This window comes from Eubalaena glacialis, chromosome 9 (genome assembly GCF_028564815.1).
Source record: "Eubalaena glacialis isolate mEubGla1 chromosome 9, mEubGla1.1.hap2.+ XY, whole genome shotgun sequence".
NCBI lineage: Eukaryota > Metazoa > Chordata > Mammalia > Artiodactyla > Balaenidae > Eubalaena > Eubalaena glacialis.
In genome coordinates, this window is record NC_083724.1 from 117,446,267 (window position 1) to 117,462,130 (window position 15,864).

Genomic DNA, 15,864 nt, shown 5'->3' on the forward strand with positions numbered 1-15,864 from the left:
GTCTACAGAATGGGGAGTTAGGGGCTCCAGAAGCTACTGTTAGGGTGTGCTTGATCCTACAGCAAGTGGCATCCTGTGGTGGGTATGTTGTTCCCAGAAGAGGCCAGGTATAGAAAGAGGGAGACCAGAAGGCTCGGGGGGGATGGAAACACCATCCCCTCAAACCTCATCCCCCCTCCAGGGCTCCTCTGTGCTGAGCACCCTCAGTAGTAGGAAGACCTTCCAGCCTTCCTCTCCTCACTTCCTGCCCTAGCCGGTTCAGTAGAAGGGCCACCCGTACTGCTCCGGCTGGATCAGCAGGACACAACCTGGGGAGGGACTGGGCCTGTCTCCCTGTGCTGGCCAAGACCTCCCCAGGGCCCTCTCAGCTACGGTCCCTGGTGCCTGCCATCCGGAACAGTTTCCCCAAACTTCCCTGCTGACTTCTTGGAAAGTGCTGGGGCTCCCCATCCTCTTTGGAGAATTAACAACAATGGAACATTCTTATTCTAAAATAGTCTACTATTTTATCTTTTTTATTGTCTGGAAAAATTTAATATTACCTTTAAAGCAAAATCTGCTTACGGTAAAAATTCAAATAATAATATTCAAATCATATAAAGTAAAAAAAAAAAAAATCCCACCCTTCAAAAACTTCATGAGATTTCTTGACAACCTGTTTCCTTTTCACAATTACCTCGCTGGGCTCGCAGGCCCAGCAAAACCAAAGGCTTGCCTTTGCCTGACCACCTAAAGTTCTCCTATTCAGCAACTTAATTTTCTCTATCTTCGTAAGACAATAAACTTTCCCAAGGCGGTTTGCTTCTTCCCCACCCGTCTGCTCAGACTCACTCTCTCTCCACCCTTTACCCGCGACAATCGGCACTGGCCCAGCCTCCAGCGGCCTCCTTAGGGGAGGAGCTCCGCACCCTCACCGCCTCTCCCAAGGGCGAAACCCCACTCCCGCCTCCCAGGACAGAGCCCCGCACCTGTTTGGACAACGGAATCCCGAACCCCACCCGCGCAGGGCGAGCCCCGCCTCCTACGCTCACCGGGGGCGGAGCCCCGAGCTACCCCACCCCCGGGGGAGGAGTCTCGCTCTACCCACTCCCCACCTCCAGTCAGAGCCGCGCTCCGCTCACGCCTCCCCCTCCCGCCTACGACAGAGTCCCGCGCGCATCCCCGGGGGCAACCCGCGCGCACGCCGGGCGCCGGGTCTTCCACGGCCCGCGCGGAGGCGGTCTGCGGGCCTCGCAGGCGCTGGGGTCCCGGGGTCTGCGGGCGGGGAGCCGGTAAGTCCCGCCGCGAGTCCCCCTGCGGCGTCGCGGGACCTGCGGGGGTGGGGATGGGGCGGAGCGGCGCGTCCTCGGCGGTAGCGGGTCCCCCCGCCCCCCGTCGGAAATGCAGGGCTTTCCCCAGCTTTACCCTCGTCACCTTGTTACCGGCGTGAAAACAGTTACTGAACGTTTTAGAAGCGTCCCTCATGGAAACCCGCAGCCCGGGTTGAATTTTTCTTTCTTTTTTGGCTGTTTACCACTTTTTAACATCCCCCCCACCCCCCGCCCGACCGAGGCTCCTGCAGTGACCGTCAGTCCCGTCTCTGCGCCCGCTTCTCCCCCCATCACCCCGAGAGGGCGCTGGGCAAAGCAGTCATTTTAGACTCTCCCCGGGGCGGGGGCGGCGGTGGCGTGCTGAGAAGAGAGGACGCCGGCGACGACCCCTCCTCCGTCAGTGTGGTCCGCTAGCCAGCCCCTTACCAGCCTGGCGCGGTTAACGAGCGTGCGCGGGGTGTTCCCTCGGGACCTGTGTCCCTTCGGCTTCTGATCTTTTAAGGCTGTGGTAGAGGCCGCTCGCTGCCCAGCTTTCCATCTCCATAAATAAACCCGAGAGAGAAACATGCCCTTGTGTCGAAAGATTTTAAGCATCAGAGGCATTTCAGAGGGGAGCTTTTCCAGAAGCTTCCACGGTTGGAGAGACAGGGCGCAGAGCTGGTTGAGGTTCAGGTCGGCTGCACGGTGGCCGGTCTTCCTGCAGCCCCGCAGTTTTGTCAGGAGAGCCTCTCGAGTGACTTGAAGGTCTGATTAGGGGCAGTTGTACTACATTTTAGTGAGTCTAAAGCACCATCAAATTAAAAATACATATTATGGAACGTGCTGCTAATTAAACTCTGAGAAAGCATGGACTGTAAGAGGCACCGCCATTTCAGAGATTTTAAAATATTACTTAGAATTACTGAAATGCAGTAGCTACCACTGTGCCAGGAAACTGCTTAGTTCTTTGGGTTTTCATCATAACTTGCAGTCTTGTGCAGGTGAGGAAGCAGGTGGATAAGTAGGGTAAGGGTGGGGGGAATGCCTTCTGTGTCTTAGAAGCTGGGGTGCCGAGCACTCAGGCTCAAACACATGAATGCCTCCCGCACAAGCTCGCAGTGAACTTGGATGATTTGGGCAGGAAGAGATGGGGGTCACAGGTCACCCTACATCACGGTTAAAATGGAACCCCAGCTGTTTCTCAGTTACCAGGGATAATCTTCCCTAGGTAAGCCGGATGTGGCCTCTCCCTGATCTGACCTGACATGACCCTGTGTCTGCACCTGTCATGATTCTGAGCTCTGCATTGTTGTCACATACGCAGTGCTGCTACTAGCAGGGTGGTCCTGGCAGGGCTGGATCTGCATCTGTGTCTGTGTCCCTTACAGCCTTCTCTACCTCGACCATCTCTCCACTGAAAGAGAGGAGATACAGCAGCAGCAGTGGGCTGGAATGATTGGTTTGGGGAGGCAGAAGGAGGACAGAGAAAGCCTGGAGATGAGTTAGGGACCACAGTCCAGGAAACAAGTAACAAGGGTGGGCTCCCGTTCAGGCTGCCACAGGATCAAAGCGGAGGGCGCTTGTGGTGTGATGCCTGGCACACTGTTGGTGCTGCCTGAAGAAAGGCGAGAGGGGATGGGATGGGGCAGCCATCCTCGGGAAGCTGGCTCACAGCCTCCTGCACCGGGGCTTTCTCTTTGATCCGACCCCCCCATCCCAGCCACGTTCCCTTTTTGGCCGTATATGCTCTTAAAGTTGATGGCAAAAAAAAAAAACCCCAAAAACGGCTGCTTGGAGCTTGGCACCCATCAGAAATTCTAGAGAAACCAGCTAAGTCAGCGGCCTCTTTTCCACGTTTCTGCCTGCAGGGATGCCGGAGGGGCCGTCTGTGAGGAAGTTTCACCATCTGGTCTCCCCCTTCGTGGGGCAGCAGGTGGTCAAGACAGGGGGCAGCAGTAAGAAGCTGAACCCTGCCGGCTTCCAATCCCTGTGGCTGCAGGACACCCAGGTGAGTGCATCGTCTTCTGACGGGCTCGTTCCACAGCTCACCCCAGCGGGCCGACTCCATCAGCACACCCTGTACCGCCCCTAAATTTATCTCAAAACTTTCCATGCTGTCACTTCCTCGAGCCTGACGCGACCACGCTGGGACTCTACGCAGCTCACTTTCTGACATTTCTCAGCCTCAGGTGAGCAGCACAGTGGCCTGCGGAACTATAAAAAATACACGTGCACGAGCTGGGTATTCACATTCAGCGTCTGGGGCGGTTGTGATGACTCCAGCAGACTCTGATGTGCACCTTTGTTTGGAAACCGTGTTTAATTCTATGGGGCCAACAAGGAGGTGAGGAAAGAGCATAGCCTTCTGATCTGGGTTTCAGCCTGACTCATCTTTGCTCTGAGCATAAGTCAGAATTCCCTAAGGCAGCGGTCCCCAACCTTTTTGGCACCAGGAACCTGTGGTTTCGTGGAAGACAATTTTTCCACGGATGGCGGGGGTGGGGGGCGGGGGGATGGTTCAGGCGGTAATGCGAGCCATGGGGAGCGGCAGATGAAGCTTCGTCCGCTCTTCTGCCCGCCGCGCACCTCCTGCTGTGCGGCCCGGTTCCTAACAGGCCGCGGCCCGGCCCGGGACCTGGGGTTGGGGACCCCTGCCCTAAGGGGCTCGCAGAGCTCTTTGTGGTCTGACTCATGCCTCCCTCTCTGGCCTGCAGTTCACCCTGCCCCAGATCTCTCTCCAATCATTTTGAACTATCTAGAGCTCCTCTCACAGTCCTTCATGGTTGACGTGCTGCTGCCCTGCGTGGGCAGGTCTTCCTTTTTCTCCCAGCTCCACCCCCATTCCTGTCCCTTCATGTTACCATGGTAATTCCTGGTCTCCTTCTGGATTTAGCCTTGCCATCACATCCTCTGAGAAGCCTGCCCTGCCTTCTCTGGGTTGGAGAAGAGACTCTGCTGTGCTTCCCGGGCACCCTATACCTCCTTTTGGATGCTCACTGCTGAATTTGTCCTGCCTGTTGAGTGGAGGAGACAAGTAAACAGGGCAGGGGCTGTGACCTCAGCAATATTGTATTCCTGGCACTTAACTGAGTGCCCGGCACTTAGGAGGCATTTGGTAATTGGCGGTAGAAAAACCAAGGATTTCTGCTGCTTCTTAGCTGTGTGCTCCTAAGCAAGTTACATAACCTCTTAGCTCTAGTGTCTGCTAGAGTTGTGAAATGGGGATAAACACCTACCAGTTAAAATTGTTGAATTAAGCAGACTTTATGCCTGGCACATAATAGGTGCTCAGTAAATACTAGTTCTCTGTCTTCCACCTTGCCCTTCTCTCTCTCTCTCTCTCTCTCTCTCTCATACATACATACACACACACACACACACACACCCAGGCTATAAAACCATTCTTGGTTAGAACTGGAAGAGGTCTGTGAGAGGTCTGCTACACCTTCATGTGTGTTTTCTGCATTTGGAGGTGGGGCTCAGGGAGGAGGAGCGGTTAGCCCAAGCCGACGTAGCTAGCAAGGGACAGAGACTGGAGCACAGGCCCCCTGACCTCCAGGTCTGTGCTGTTCCCGTGAGGGCACCTGGACTCTTTGTCCAGACTGTCCTGCAGAGTTTGCAGGACAGGATTAATGTCCCTTTGTCTCTGGGTCCCAGTGGCCGGGATCTTAGCACCTGCCTTCACAGAGCTGGCTTGCAGAAAATACTTACTCAATAGCTGAGTGGACAGAAGAATGTGAGGCAAGGGAGCCTTGAGATGGATCTGGGCACTGGTTTCCCAGTAAACCAAGGCAGGGGTCAGTGTTGGGAGCCCAGAAGCCTAAGGGAGGTGGCCTTGGGGAGCTGCCTGGCAAGTGGGTCCCCATCAGTGGGCTCCCTTTCGGTGCGTCTGTCCGTGGGTCCTATTCTCAGGATCTGAGAGTTGAATTTGGAAGTTTAGACCTGTGTCCCTAAATGGGAAGCTGTTAGGTAACAATGAATGGAGGAGGGGAGCGTGTGATTAAGGCCCAGCTGAGGGCCTCGACATAGAAGAGGTCCTGTGGCCTGGAGAAAAAGCCTTCATGACGGAGATGGGACTTGAGCTGGACCTTGAAGGATGGAGGACTTAAGTGGGTCAGAAGGAGAAGAAAGGGCATTTCAGGTTTAAGAATCAGTTACAGATTCAAAAATGGAGGTGGAATGAGCAGGGAGGGCTCGTGAGGCATAGGAAAATTCGCTCCACTCTGTGCCAGCTGTTTATCTGGCATGGCCCTTCACTGTCCTTCCTTATAAGCTCTCCAGTTTCTGTGTCAGGAATTATGTATAATTGCTCATAACAGACTCAGAAGAGTGGCTTATACAAGTCAGGAGGGTTTTTTTCCCCCTTCCCATAATAGGAAGTCCAGAGGAGGCGGTCCAGGGTGGTGTAGGAGTGACACGATATCACTGGGGCCCAAGCTCCTACTCTTCTCTCCCTGGGGTGTAGCCCTCATCCTCATGATGATGATGATAACATGGCAGCTGGGATTCCAGCCATTACATCCATGTTCCAGGCAGGAAGAAAAGGCAGGAGAGAGCTGGAAACTGGTTCATCCTTTTTTTTTTTTTTTTTTTTTTAATGGCTGTGTTGGGTCTTCGTTTCTGTGCGAGGGCTTTCTCTAGTTGTGGCAAGCGGGGGCCACTCTTCATCGCGATGCGCGGGCCTCTCACTATCGCGGCCTCTCTTGTTGCGGAGCACAGGCTCCAGACGCACAGGCTCAGTAATTGTGGCTCACGGGCCCAGCTGCTCCGCAGCATGTGGGATCTTCCCAGACCAGGGCTCGAACCCATGTCCCCTGCATTGGCAGGCAGACTCTCAACCACTGCACCACCAGGGAAGCCCCATGGTTCATCCATTTTAAAGAGCTTTCCTGGAAACCACATTTGACCATTCCTGCACAATCTCACTGGCTTCCCCATCTGTAAGGGAGGCTGGGAGACGTAGGTTTTTAGCTGAGTATGTTGACGTTCCTGAAATCAGTAGATTTGCTGGTAGGGAAGAGGGGAGAGAGGGATAGTGGGAGGCAGCCAGCAGTCTCTCCACACTTGGTCCCATATCATCTTCTCTTTTGTTTTAGCCTCTCATTTTGCAGAGCACACACTCCAGAGCTGCCTAAGAAAGCATTATGGGTGGGAGGTAAATATTGAGTCCTTTCTGCCTGTTAATGTTTCTGTCCCATCCTAGTCTGGGTGGGTGGGACATCTGGAGATCAAATCCCACTGCATACTTAGACTTTATACCAGTCCTCCAATTAAAAAATAGTTACAGCTTTACTGAGGTGTAATTCACATCACATCCAGTTCACCCATTTCAAGTGTACAATTCAGTTTCTTGACACAGAGTTGTGCAACCATCACCATAATCAACTTCAGAACATTTCATCACCCCCAAAAGAAGCCTTGTGCCCATTAGTCCTTTCCCTTTCACCCCAACTCTCCACCCCCAGCCCTAAGCGACCATTTTACTCTATTTTCTGTCCTACAGATTTGCCTTTTGTGGGGGCATTTCACATACTTGGAATCATGCCGTGTGTGACTGGCTTCTTTCACTGAGCATAATGTTTCGTAGGTTCATCCCTGTTGTAACCTGGTTCAGAACTTCATTCCTTTTAAATCCTGAATTCCCTGAGGGAAGGAGCAGAGACTCACTCATCTGTGTGACCCTCAGCACCTAGCACACTGCCTGGCACGTTGTATAAACCCAGTTAACAATTAGAACTGAACTAACCATAGTGTCAGAGGAATTTAAAAGAGGGACGGCGGAAATTGCCGTTGTTGGGAAGGGTGCAAGGGTCTCCCGACCTAGGCCTTTTGACCTGGTAAATGTTTTGACCTTGAGGGTCATCTGACAAATATTTTCATCAGCCTTATACCAACATGGGTGAAGTTCCATCGAGAAAGTGTTGTCTGGAGCAAATTCTCTTATGCCTACTTTATTCCTTGCTCAGGTTTTTATGTAAGCTCAGTGAAACCATTTCTGATGTGTGGCAGCAAACAACTGTGCTCAGATTTGCAGTTAAGCTATTCTGGAATTATTTAGAAAGATAATGCCCTCTTTTGGGGAGAGGGCTTCAAAAGACTGCTCCAGTTGTTAATTTTTATACTAATTGACAAATTGGAGATCTCATCAGAACTGTGATCTTTAAGTATGTACCTTTGGTGGTCAAAATATCACAGGCATTTCCATTATTAATGCCAGATGTTTCGGTTTTAATTCTTGGAAAGACTGCCTGAATTTCGGGTCTTGCAGAACAGGCTTATCCTGGAATCAGGCCATATACACATTACTTTCCAGGACTAGCAATATGAAAATAGAATACTCAGTACCTGGAACATTCTTTTACACACATTTTCTGTTTTCATTTTCTTCTACTGAAATCGTACTGATCGTCATTTTTTATCGTGAGGTCTCTTGTGGCCATTCCTTCTATCAAATCCAATTTCAGGGGGGTGGTGAGGGCTACAGAATTTTACAGTGGGTTGTCTTTAGCTGCTGTCAATTTGTGTGTGGTGTGTAAGTGTATGTATGTTGCTTATTTCTAACAAAGAAAAAGTATTATGAATTGAATACAGGAATGACAATTAGTATTTACTTATTAGCTAATTCATGAAAAAATTGGGAGTATTTCCCCTCAGGTATTCTAGGGTGGCCCTGCATCTAGCGTGCATCTATTTCATTGCTGATCTGATACTTCCACTTGCTTCTAATCACTTTGAAAACCATGTACTAAGTGCCCACACGACTGGAGCAAAAAGCAAAAGGCAAGTCCCAAATACTCAAGCTGGGAAAGTTTCATGGAAGAGGCACGAGGGGAGACATTTGCATTAGGATAAGTGTCTGTGTACACCTCTCCCAGTCTCCCCTTTCTGGGTAAGACTCAGTCTGTTTTGACTGCAGTAACAGAATACCTCACACCAGGTGGCTTATAAACAACAGAAATTTATTTCTCACAGTCTGGAGCATGGAAAGTCCAAGGTCAAGGTGCCAGCAGATTCAGTGTCTGGTGAGGACCCACTTCCTGGTTTGTAGACCGCCATCTTTTTGCTGTGTCCTCATGTGGAAGAAGGGTTGAGGGAGCCTTCTGAAGTCTCTTTTATAAGGGCACTAATCCCATTCATGAGGGCTCTACCCTCATGACCTAATCACCTCCTGGAGGACCCACCTCCAGACACCATCACACTGGGGGTTGATTTCAACACATGAATTTTGGGAGGACACAAATAAGTCTATAGCAGAGCCTTAGATCATGTTCATCTTTTTCTAGGTCCATGGAAAGAAATTATTCCTTAGATTTGATCCAGATGAAGAAATCGTGTGCCCTGGCAACAACCCACTGTCAGAGCCTCTACACAAAGAGTGGAAGGAAGAGGCCGGGCACCACCAGGAAGTCTCTGACCAGTCCTCCGGGTCCCCAGGAGGAGACGATGCTGTCCCCAGTGGAGATGATGGTCTGCAGTGTTTGTGGGGAGACAGCCCTGCAGGAGGTGCCGAGAGGTGGCTGCAGGTCAGCTTTGGTTTGTTTGGCAGCATTTGGGTGAACGAGTTCTCCAGAGCGAAGAAAGCAAACAAGAGGGGTGACTGGAGGGACCCCTTTCCAAGGTAAGGCGTGGTCGAGCAGGCCGTGGGCTGTGACTGTCGGCGGCTGTGCGGGGTCTGTGGGGTTCGCCAGGGCTCCACTGTGCGGGCCTGGGCCAGGCTCTGCGGGCACGCTGGGTGGTCTCCAGCAGCCCGCCGCCTAGGAGAGAGAACCCGCTTCTCTGCCCACTGAGATGGCAGGTCGACTGTGGTCTGCACCCAGAGAGGGATGGGGACCACCTGGCAGCTTAGAGAGCGGGGAGTACTTTCCCAACAAACACAGCCCTTGAGGCTGGGAGGCCTCTGAACAACATTTTATGGCTTGACTAGTGCTCTCTGAATTTAGGGACAGAATTGCCCCAGTTTTCAATCTGTTAATGTTGAGGAGAATATCAGTGCAGAAACCTCTATCCATGTTCAGGATTCTTTCCTTAGTGTAGATTCCCAGAGGAATCATTGATGGTCAAAGAGAATGAACGTTCTTATGGTAGCACTGAGTTTTTTGTGTACTTCTTATCAATTTGTAGGGGCTTTCGGATCCTGTGTGTTACCCTCTGTGATGTGTGGTGCTAGTGTTTCCAGCCTGTCTGTGTCCTTTGATGGTGTTTGTGCCTTTAGGCAGTCAGGATTTTTAGTTTGTATGTAGTGAGTGGTCAGTATTTTCCTTGATAGCTCTTAAGTTTTATCCTCTTGCTAAAGAAGGCTCCTTCTACCTCCAAATCAAAATACTTTTCTAGTTTCATAATTACATATTTTTTCATGTCCAGAACTACAGTCTTTGTTTATGGTATGATGTAAGGCCAGTAAGATGCTTGGGACTATAAAAATAACTCAGAGAGGGAGTTCCCTGGCAGTCCAGTGGTTAGGACTCAGCGCTTCCACTGCCGAGGGCCTGGGTTTGATCCCGGGTCGGGGAACTAAGATTGCCGCAAGCCGCATGGTGAGGCCAAAAAAAAAGGGAGAGAAAAAAAAAAAAAACGACTCAGACTGGCTTGAATGGTGAGATTTTTTTTGACTCACAGACAGTTGACCCTTGAACAGCACAGGTTTGAACCGCACGGGGCCACTTACACGGGGATTTTTTCAGTAGTAATATTACATTGCTACATGACTCACTCCGAGGTTGGTTGAATCCATGGATATGGAACCGTGGATACAGAGGCCGGCTGTAAGTTACGTGCGCGGATTTTCAACTATTCAGAGGGTCAGCTTCCCAACCCCCAAGTTGTTCAGGGGTCAACCATAATTAGAAGTTCAGAGGGAGTGTGGCCTTTGGTGTTGACGCAGGTCCAAGCCTTAGGCTTCACATTCTTGTGATTCTCCTGACTTTGCACTTTGCCACATGTTGGCTTTGTCCTTAGACCAGCAGCAGGAGACTCTTGCAGTTCCAGGCCTTATATCCACACAAGAAAAGAGGAAGAGAAGAGAGAGAGGGTCATTTCTAAAGTTCAGATGAGCAAGGAGAGCTTTCCCCGAAACCCCCAGGAAACCTCTCATGGCCCGAAGCTGGGCTCGTGGGCTGATTCCGGACTCGGTCACCAGCCGGGGCGATTGGAACGCTCTTCCACTAACAAGGCTGGTCCTGCAGGCCTTCAAATTTATTGCCACACAGTGAACTCATGTCATTCACTTATTTTTGAATCTCTTCCTGTCAAGTTATAACTCCTTCCATGTTGCATATTTTGCTTTGGCTGCCACGCCCCCTTTTTTTCTTTATTAGGCTTGCCTGAGTTTTATCTACTTTGTTGGTCTTTCAAATAAATAATAATAGTTTTGTATACTATCCATATGGAAGAGTATTTCCTAATTTTTCAAGTCTTTGAGTATTTGGGGTCATCTTTTTTGGTTATTTTTTTGTTGTCTTAATTTTTTTATTGGATTACGATCAGGGTGGCAGCCTGTAAATTTTCTACTTTTGGCATCAAGATTTGCAGCCAAACACATAATTGATCTTTGCTTACATTTTGTGTACATAAATGAAGATAGAATGTTCATTAAAAGTAAAACATTCTGACAAAAACCAACCAAACAAAAAAAGAAAAACATTCTGTAAATGTTAAGAACAGGTTATTGTTTTGATAGCTCAGATTTTCTCTGTTTTTGCTTATTTTTTTGTGTTGAATATGCAAAACTTGGGAAGAGGAGCATTGAAGTCCCCCAGGCTAGTTGTGGTTTTATAGAGTTTCTCCTTGTCTTTCGTTTTTGTTTCTGTGTTTTGCTGCCCTTGCTCCCAGGCATCAGGGTCCCTGACTCTCAAAGGTTCTTTGCAGCTTCATTATTAAACAGTCCTGGACCCTCTCTCTGCCTTTAGCCCTAATTCTGCTTCTCTTGATGTTAACAGTGCCGCTCCATGTTTGGTTGGCTCACCCCCTGGTCTTTTTTCCACTTAGTTGGAAGTCTGTTTTTTCACTTATTTTAGGTATGCTTGTTATAAACAGTAAATAACAGGCTTTTGTATCTCTTTAAACTCAGACGCAAACTCCTTGTTTTGAAATGGGGTAACTGTGCTATTTGGATTTTCTTTCATTTGTAGTTTTATTGTCCCTTGTTTTCTTCTTTTCTGTTGGATTTATCACATTTCTTTTCTTCCCTTTTTTTTTTTAAATTAATTTTATTTTTGGCTGGGTTGGGTCTTCATTGCTGTGCGCGGGCTTTCTCTAGTTGCGGCAAGCGAGGGCTACTCTGTTGCGGTGCGCGGGCTTCTCATTGTGGTGGCTTCTCTTGTTGTGGCGTGCAGGCTCAGTAGTTGTGGCGCACAGGCTTAGTTGCCCCGCAGCATGTGGCATCTTCCCGGACCAGGGCTCGAACCTGTGTCCCCTGCATTGGTGGGCGGATTCTTAACCACTCTGCAACCAGGGAAGTCTCTTTTCTTCCTTTTTTTTTTTAAACCTCTGTTAATTTGGAAGTACTGCTATTCATCTTTATTCCTTTGGTAATAATATTATCTTTAAATGATATCTGTTTTTTTCCCTGAGTTAATAACTATCAAATTTTTAATAGCATTAAATTAATAATCTTCTCCCTTATTATTAACACTGGTATTTTGCTCACTCTCCTTCCCCCCTCCCTCTGAGATGAGACCTTTAAAATATTTCTTCTTCTGTACTTTCCTGTCATTTCTACCCCATCTCTTGTGTCTGCTGAGATAGTTTAGAATTTTAGTTCCAGATTGTTAATTAACTACATTGTTAGTTATGTATAATTAAATTAATTAATATTAAAAACACACTAATGTAGGTGTCTTTTTGTTCGGAGAATCTTTTCCTCACACTTGGATTACAGATGCACTGTTATGATTGCAGGCCACTCGGATCTCACAATAGACGTGACAGAGTCCAGTGCTAATCTTTCCATCCATCCTTTCCATCTCCCCTCATCTTGAGATCCTTGCTGATTTAATTTCCGTTGGGATGTACTTTTCCTTGAGTAATTACCTCAGGTACTATGCGTAGGTGTTTTTCTGAGTCCTGTTCCTCTCAAGTTGTCCCTTTACTTTCACATAAGATACCACCCAGGTCAGATACGTGAGTCTTGGAGTCCAGCTGCAGCCCGAGTCTCTCCCCTTACAGAGTAACCCGTTATTGCTTATCAGGGTTCATGAGGTTTCTCCTGTGTCCCTGGAATTCAGGAAGCCCGGGGAGGGGCGGTGTGTGTATGTGTCTTTCTTGGTAGATCTTGCCTGGGACTGGGAGAGGTGCCTCCTTAGCATCAGTTTCTCTGTCCTCCTTCCTTAACAAGCCCTGCTTTGTGCCATAGCCACACCTCCTGAACTTGAGACTTTTCTGTACGTCCCAAGTTGCCTTCTGCCAACACGTATTGTTATGATCAGAAAAAAGGAGAGAGTATACATTTTCTTTCAATTACTCCATTTGGCCGTGAGAGTTTAACAATTCTGGCAGAGCCATCCCTTTTCTCCTCTGGGACCTTAGCTTCCCCAGATTATCCTGAGCGGAGTGGGAGCTGTGTGTGCACGTGTGACCTGATGCTACTGTCATAGCCCTGTGCACTGTGACCTCTCCTCTCTTCCCAGGCTGGTCCTGCACTTCGGCGGGGGCGGCTTCTTGGCCTTCTATAACTGTCAGATGGTGTGGAGCTCCTCTTCCCCGGCGGTCAGACCCACCTCTGACATCTTGTCAGAAAAGTTCCATCGAGGACAGGCCCTGGAAGCTCTGGGCCGGGAGCAGCCCGTCTGCTATACACTGTTGGACCAGAGATACTTCTCAGGCTTAGGTATGGCTGATGGCAGAGGGTGGTCCCACTGACCGACTTAATGAAAAAGTCCCTCGTCCAGGAGGCAGGAAACTGGCACCCACCGCAGGTGTCAGTGATGCTGGACGATCACCTGGGCTCCTCGGCTCCACTTCCCTCGTTTTTAAAATGAGGGAGTAGATCAGGCCACGTCTAACTTCTCTCCTACACTAATTACATTATCAGTCGTAGTCGGCCTGATAGCCACACTGGAGCATGACCTTCTAGAGTGCAGGGGTCACGTCCCCGCCATCCTTTTTTTTTTTTTTTAATTTATTTTTTAATTTAAGTACAGTAGGACAAACGCAGACCCTGCACCCAGAGGAGCACAGGCTTCCAGGAGCGGCCTTGGGGGTAAATTAGCAAGAGAAATGCTGTGTAACCAGCTGTTGTTACAAACGATAATCAGAACAGCTGACATTTTTCAGGTGACTCCACTGTGCCAGGTACGTGGGTTCATCCTTACTGCTCTTCCCCAGGATGGCCACTTTACTAGTTTTCCCTTCATTCAGATGAAGAAACGAAAGCAAAAGACACATTGCTCTAAGGGCACAGCTGAGATATGAAGCAGGTAGTCTGCTGGCGAATTGTAGAGAGAAATTCTGTGTGACTGTGAAGCTCTTGGAAAGAGCAGCCTTTTCACCCGTCCATCCATCTGCTGCACACGTGCCGAACGCCTGGCCTCCACCGAGCCTCTTCTCTCCTGAAGGAGAGTGTTGTTAGTGACCCAGCAAGCATGGACTCAGCCCCCTGGAGCTTAAGATAGACTGTGATAAATGCCTGGTAGAGGTTAAAGAAAGTGCACTGTTGGGATATTTTGAAGAAACTTACTGATTCTGGAAGGAGAGGTCGAGGTTGACTTCACAGCAAATGAGGCAGGAGTAGGAAAGTAATATAATAATACCTCCTAAACACTTTCTATATTTCAGGCGTCATGCTTGACATTTTAAATAATCGTAACAGCTAGTATTTATTGATTCCTCTCTACATACCAGCACGGTGCTCAGCATTTGTATGTGTGTGTGAGAATTCTCATTTACTGCCCACGAAAACCAGGGAACCTCCCCCGCGCTTTACAGACCAGGAAACGGAAGCCTCAAGAAGGCAGGGAATTCACCAGGGTCAGGTAGCCGGGATTCACAGCCAGGCACTCGGGTCCGGAGCCCCTCTTGTTAATCTCTTTGCTGTAACATGGGCCACGCGTGAGTTGTATGTCATTTCGTCTTCACAACAACCTAAAGGGTAAGTGTTAGCAAATACTTCGCAGACGGGCCGGCTGATTCAGTACGTGACTTGCCCGAGAGCTTCTCAGCCGCGCTGGATCTTCCTGAGATGCTCCCCGCTGCCATCGTATCAGCTGTGCTCTGTTTTGTTAATTTTGTGGCCAGCTTTCCTTATGGATATGTCCTTTTTCCTTCCCTTGTCCCCTCCCTGCCTTCTTCCAGGGAACATCATTAAGAACGAGGCCCTGTTCAGAGCTGGGATCCACCCGCTTTCTCCCGGCTCGCTCCTGGGTCTTCCTCGCCTCGAGGCCCTGGTGGACCATGTGGTGGCCTTCAGTGCAGGCTGGCTGCGGGGCAAGTTCCAGGGCAGACAGCAGCACACGCAGATCTACCAGAAGCAGCGGTGCCCTGCTGGGCACCAGGTCGTGAAGGAGGCACTGGGGCCTCCGGGGAGCTTCCGGAGGCTCACGTGGTGGTGCCCCCAGTGCCAGCCCAGGTTGTCACCGGATGAGCCAGAGCAGGTGGAGCCCTCCTAGGGCGCTCGGGCCCCTTCTACGCAGAGCCTTGCCCTCGAGGGACCGTGAGGCCTGAGTGTCGCCCGAGGGGTTGTGGGCGGGGTTTGGGACTGGGGACAGGAATTGGGGGGGTGGGGTCGGGACGCCAGTACTGTTGGTGTTCATCTCACCGGAGTTCAGGCTGAGGCAGTTTCCACAGGGTCCGATTTTGTTCTTTTCTAGTTTTGGTTAATTGTTCCTATCTAATTCCACCACTGTTGACAGATGAGGCAAATCGTGATGGCAGTTAAGGGGAAACCTCCCGGAATGACAGTGGGGCAACGAAAACGAGAGCCAGTGGAAGAAAGCTGTGCCAGCATTGCTTTGCAGGTGTTTGGTTTGGTTTGGTTTTGGTTTTGAAACACTGGCTGGTGTTAAGACCCTCCATTTGAGAACCAGGAAAAGGGAGTTATCCTTCTTGGTTCCCCAAGAGGGATCCAGGGATGAGGAGGGAGTAACAGGAGAGTAGCGCTCGGATTCAGCCTCCTGCCTGGACCCTTCCCACGGGACAGAGACGCCAGGCGAAGGAGGGGGAACGGGGGGACCAGGGAGCTGGCCACCTTCCCGGTGTGTCCATGGGCTTTAGAAGAAAGCGACTTGTTTCCTCCCCAAGGTGATGTGTTTGTGACTGTTGACGTGCTCAACAGTGCAGGAGTCCAGGTTGTTAGCAAAACCTAGAAGAAACCAGGACATGAAAATAAAGCTCTTTGTTACTTTATGTTGTCATCTTTATTTGGCAGTAAAGGTTCTTTCACCGTACGTAACTGAGCTCTTTGTGAAGGTGCCGTTTAGGACTTGTTGGGTTGGTTGGATGGATCCATTTAAAAGGAGCAGGTCAGGGAGAAGGGTGAACATGCGCCCTTATACTTGTCTGTCTTAAGTCACCGGGAGTTGTCCACAGCGGGGAAAGCCACCTTATGGCAGGCATTAGCTCAGGGCCAAGATGGTACCCAGAC

The 15,864-nt window shown here is 49.8% G+C and overlaps 1 protein-coding gene across 1 annotated transcript; it reads left to right on the forward strand.

The window, feature by feature from the left end:
* Positions 1 to 1,093: 1,093 nt before the first annotated feature.
* Positions 1,094 to 14,978, forward strand: NEIL2 (nei like DNA glycosylase 2). Its single transcript, XM_061199480.1, has 5 exons — positions 1,094 to 1,271; positions 3,158 to 3,297; positions 8,573 to 8,907; positions 12,914 to 13,113; positions 14,577 to 14,978. Exons 2-5 carry the CDS (start codon positions 3,160 to 3,162, stop codon positions 14,888 to 14,890), a joined length of 987 nt encoding a protein of 328 aa, XP_061055463.1. The 5' UTR covers positions 1,094 to 1,271; positions 3,158 to 3,159; the 3' UTR covers positions 14,891 to 14,978.
* Positions 14,979 to 15,864: the final 886 nt, after the last annotated feature.

Bases quoted from the DNA above. Each gene is read 5' to 3' on its own strand.
- NEIL2 (XM_061199480.1), top strand. From the start codon at position 3,160: ATGCCGGAGGGGCCGTCTGTGAGGAAGTTTCACCATCTGGTCTCCCCC. The intron at 3,298-8,572 runs GTGAGTGCATCG...ATCTTTTTCTAG, and splicing joins TGTGGCTGCAGGACACCCAG to GTCCATGGAAAGAAATTATT. The intron at 8,908-12,913 runs GTAAGGCGTGGT...CTCTCTTCCCAG, and splicing joins TGGAGGGACCCCTTTCCAAG to GCTGGTCCTGCACTTCGGCG.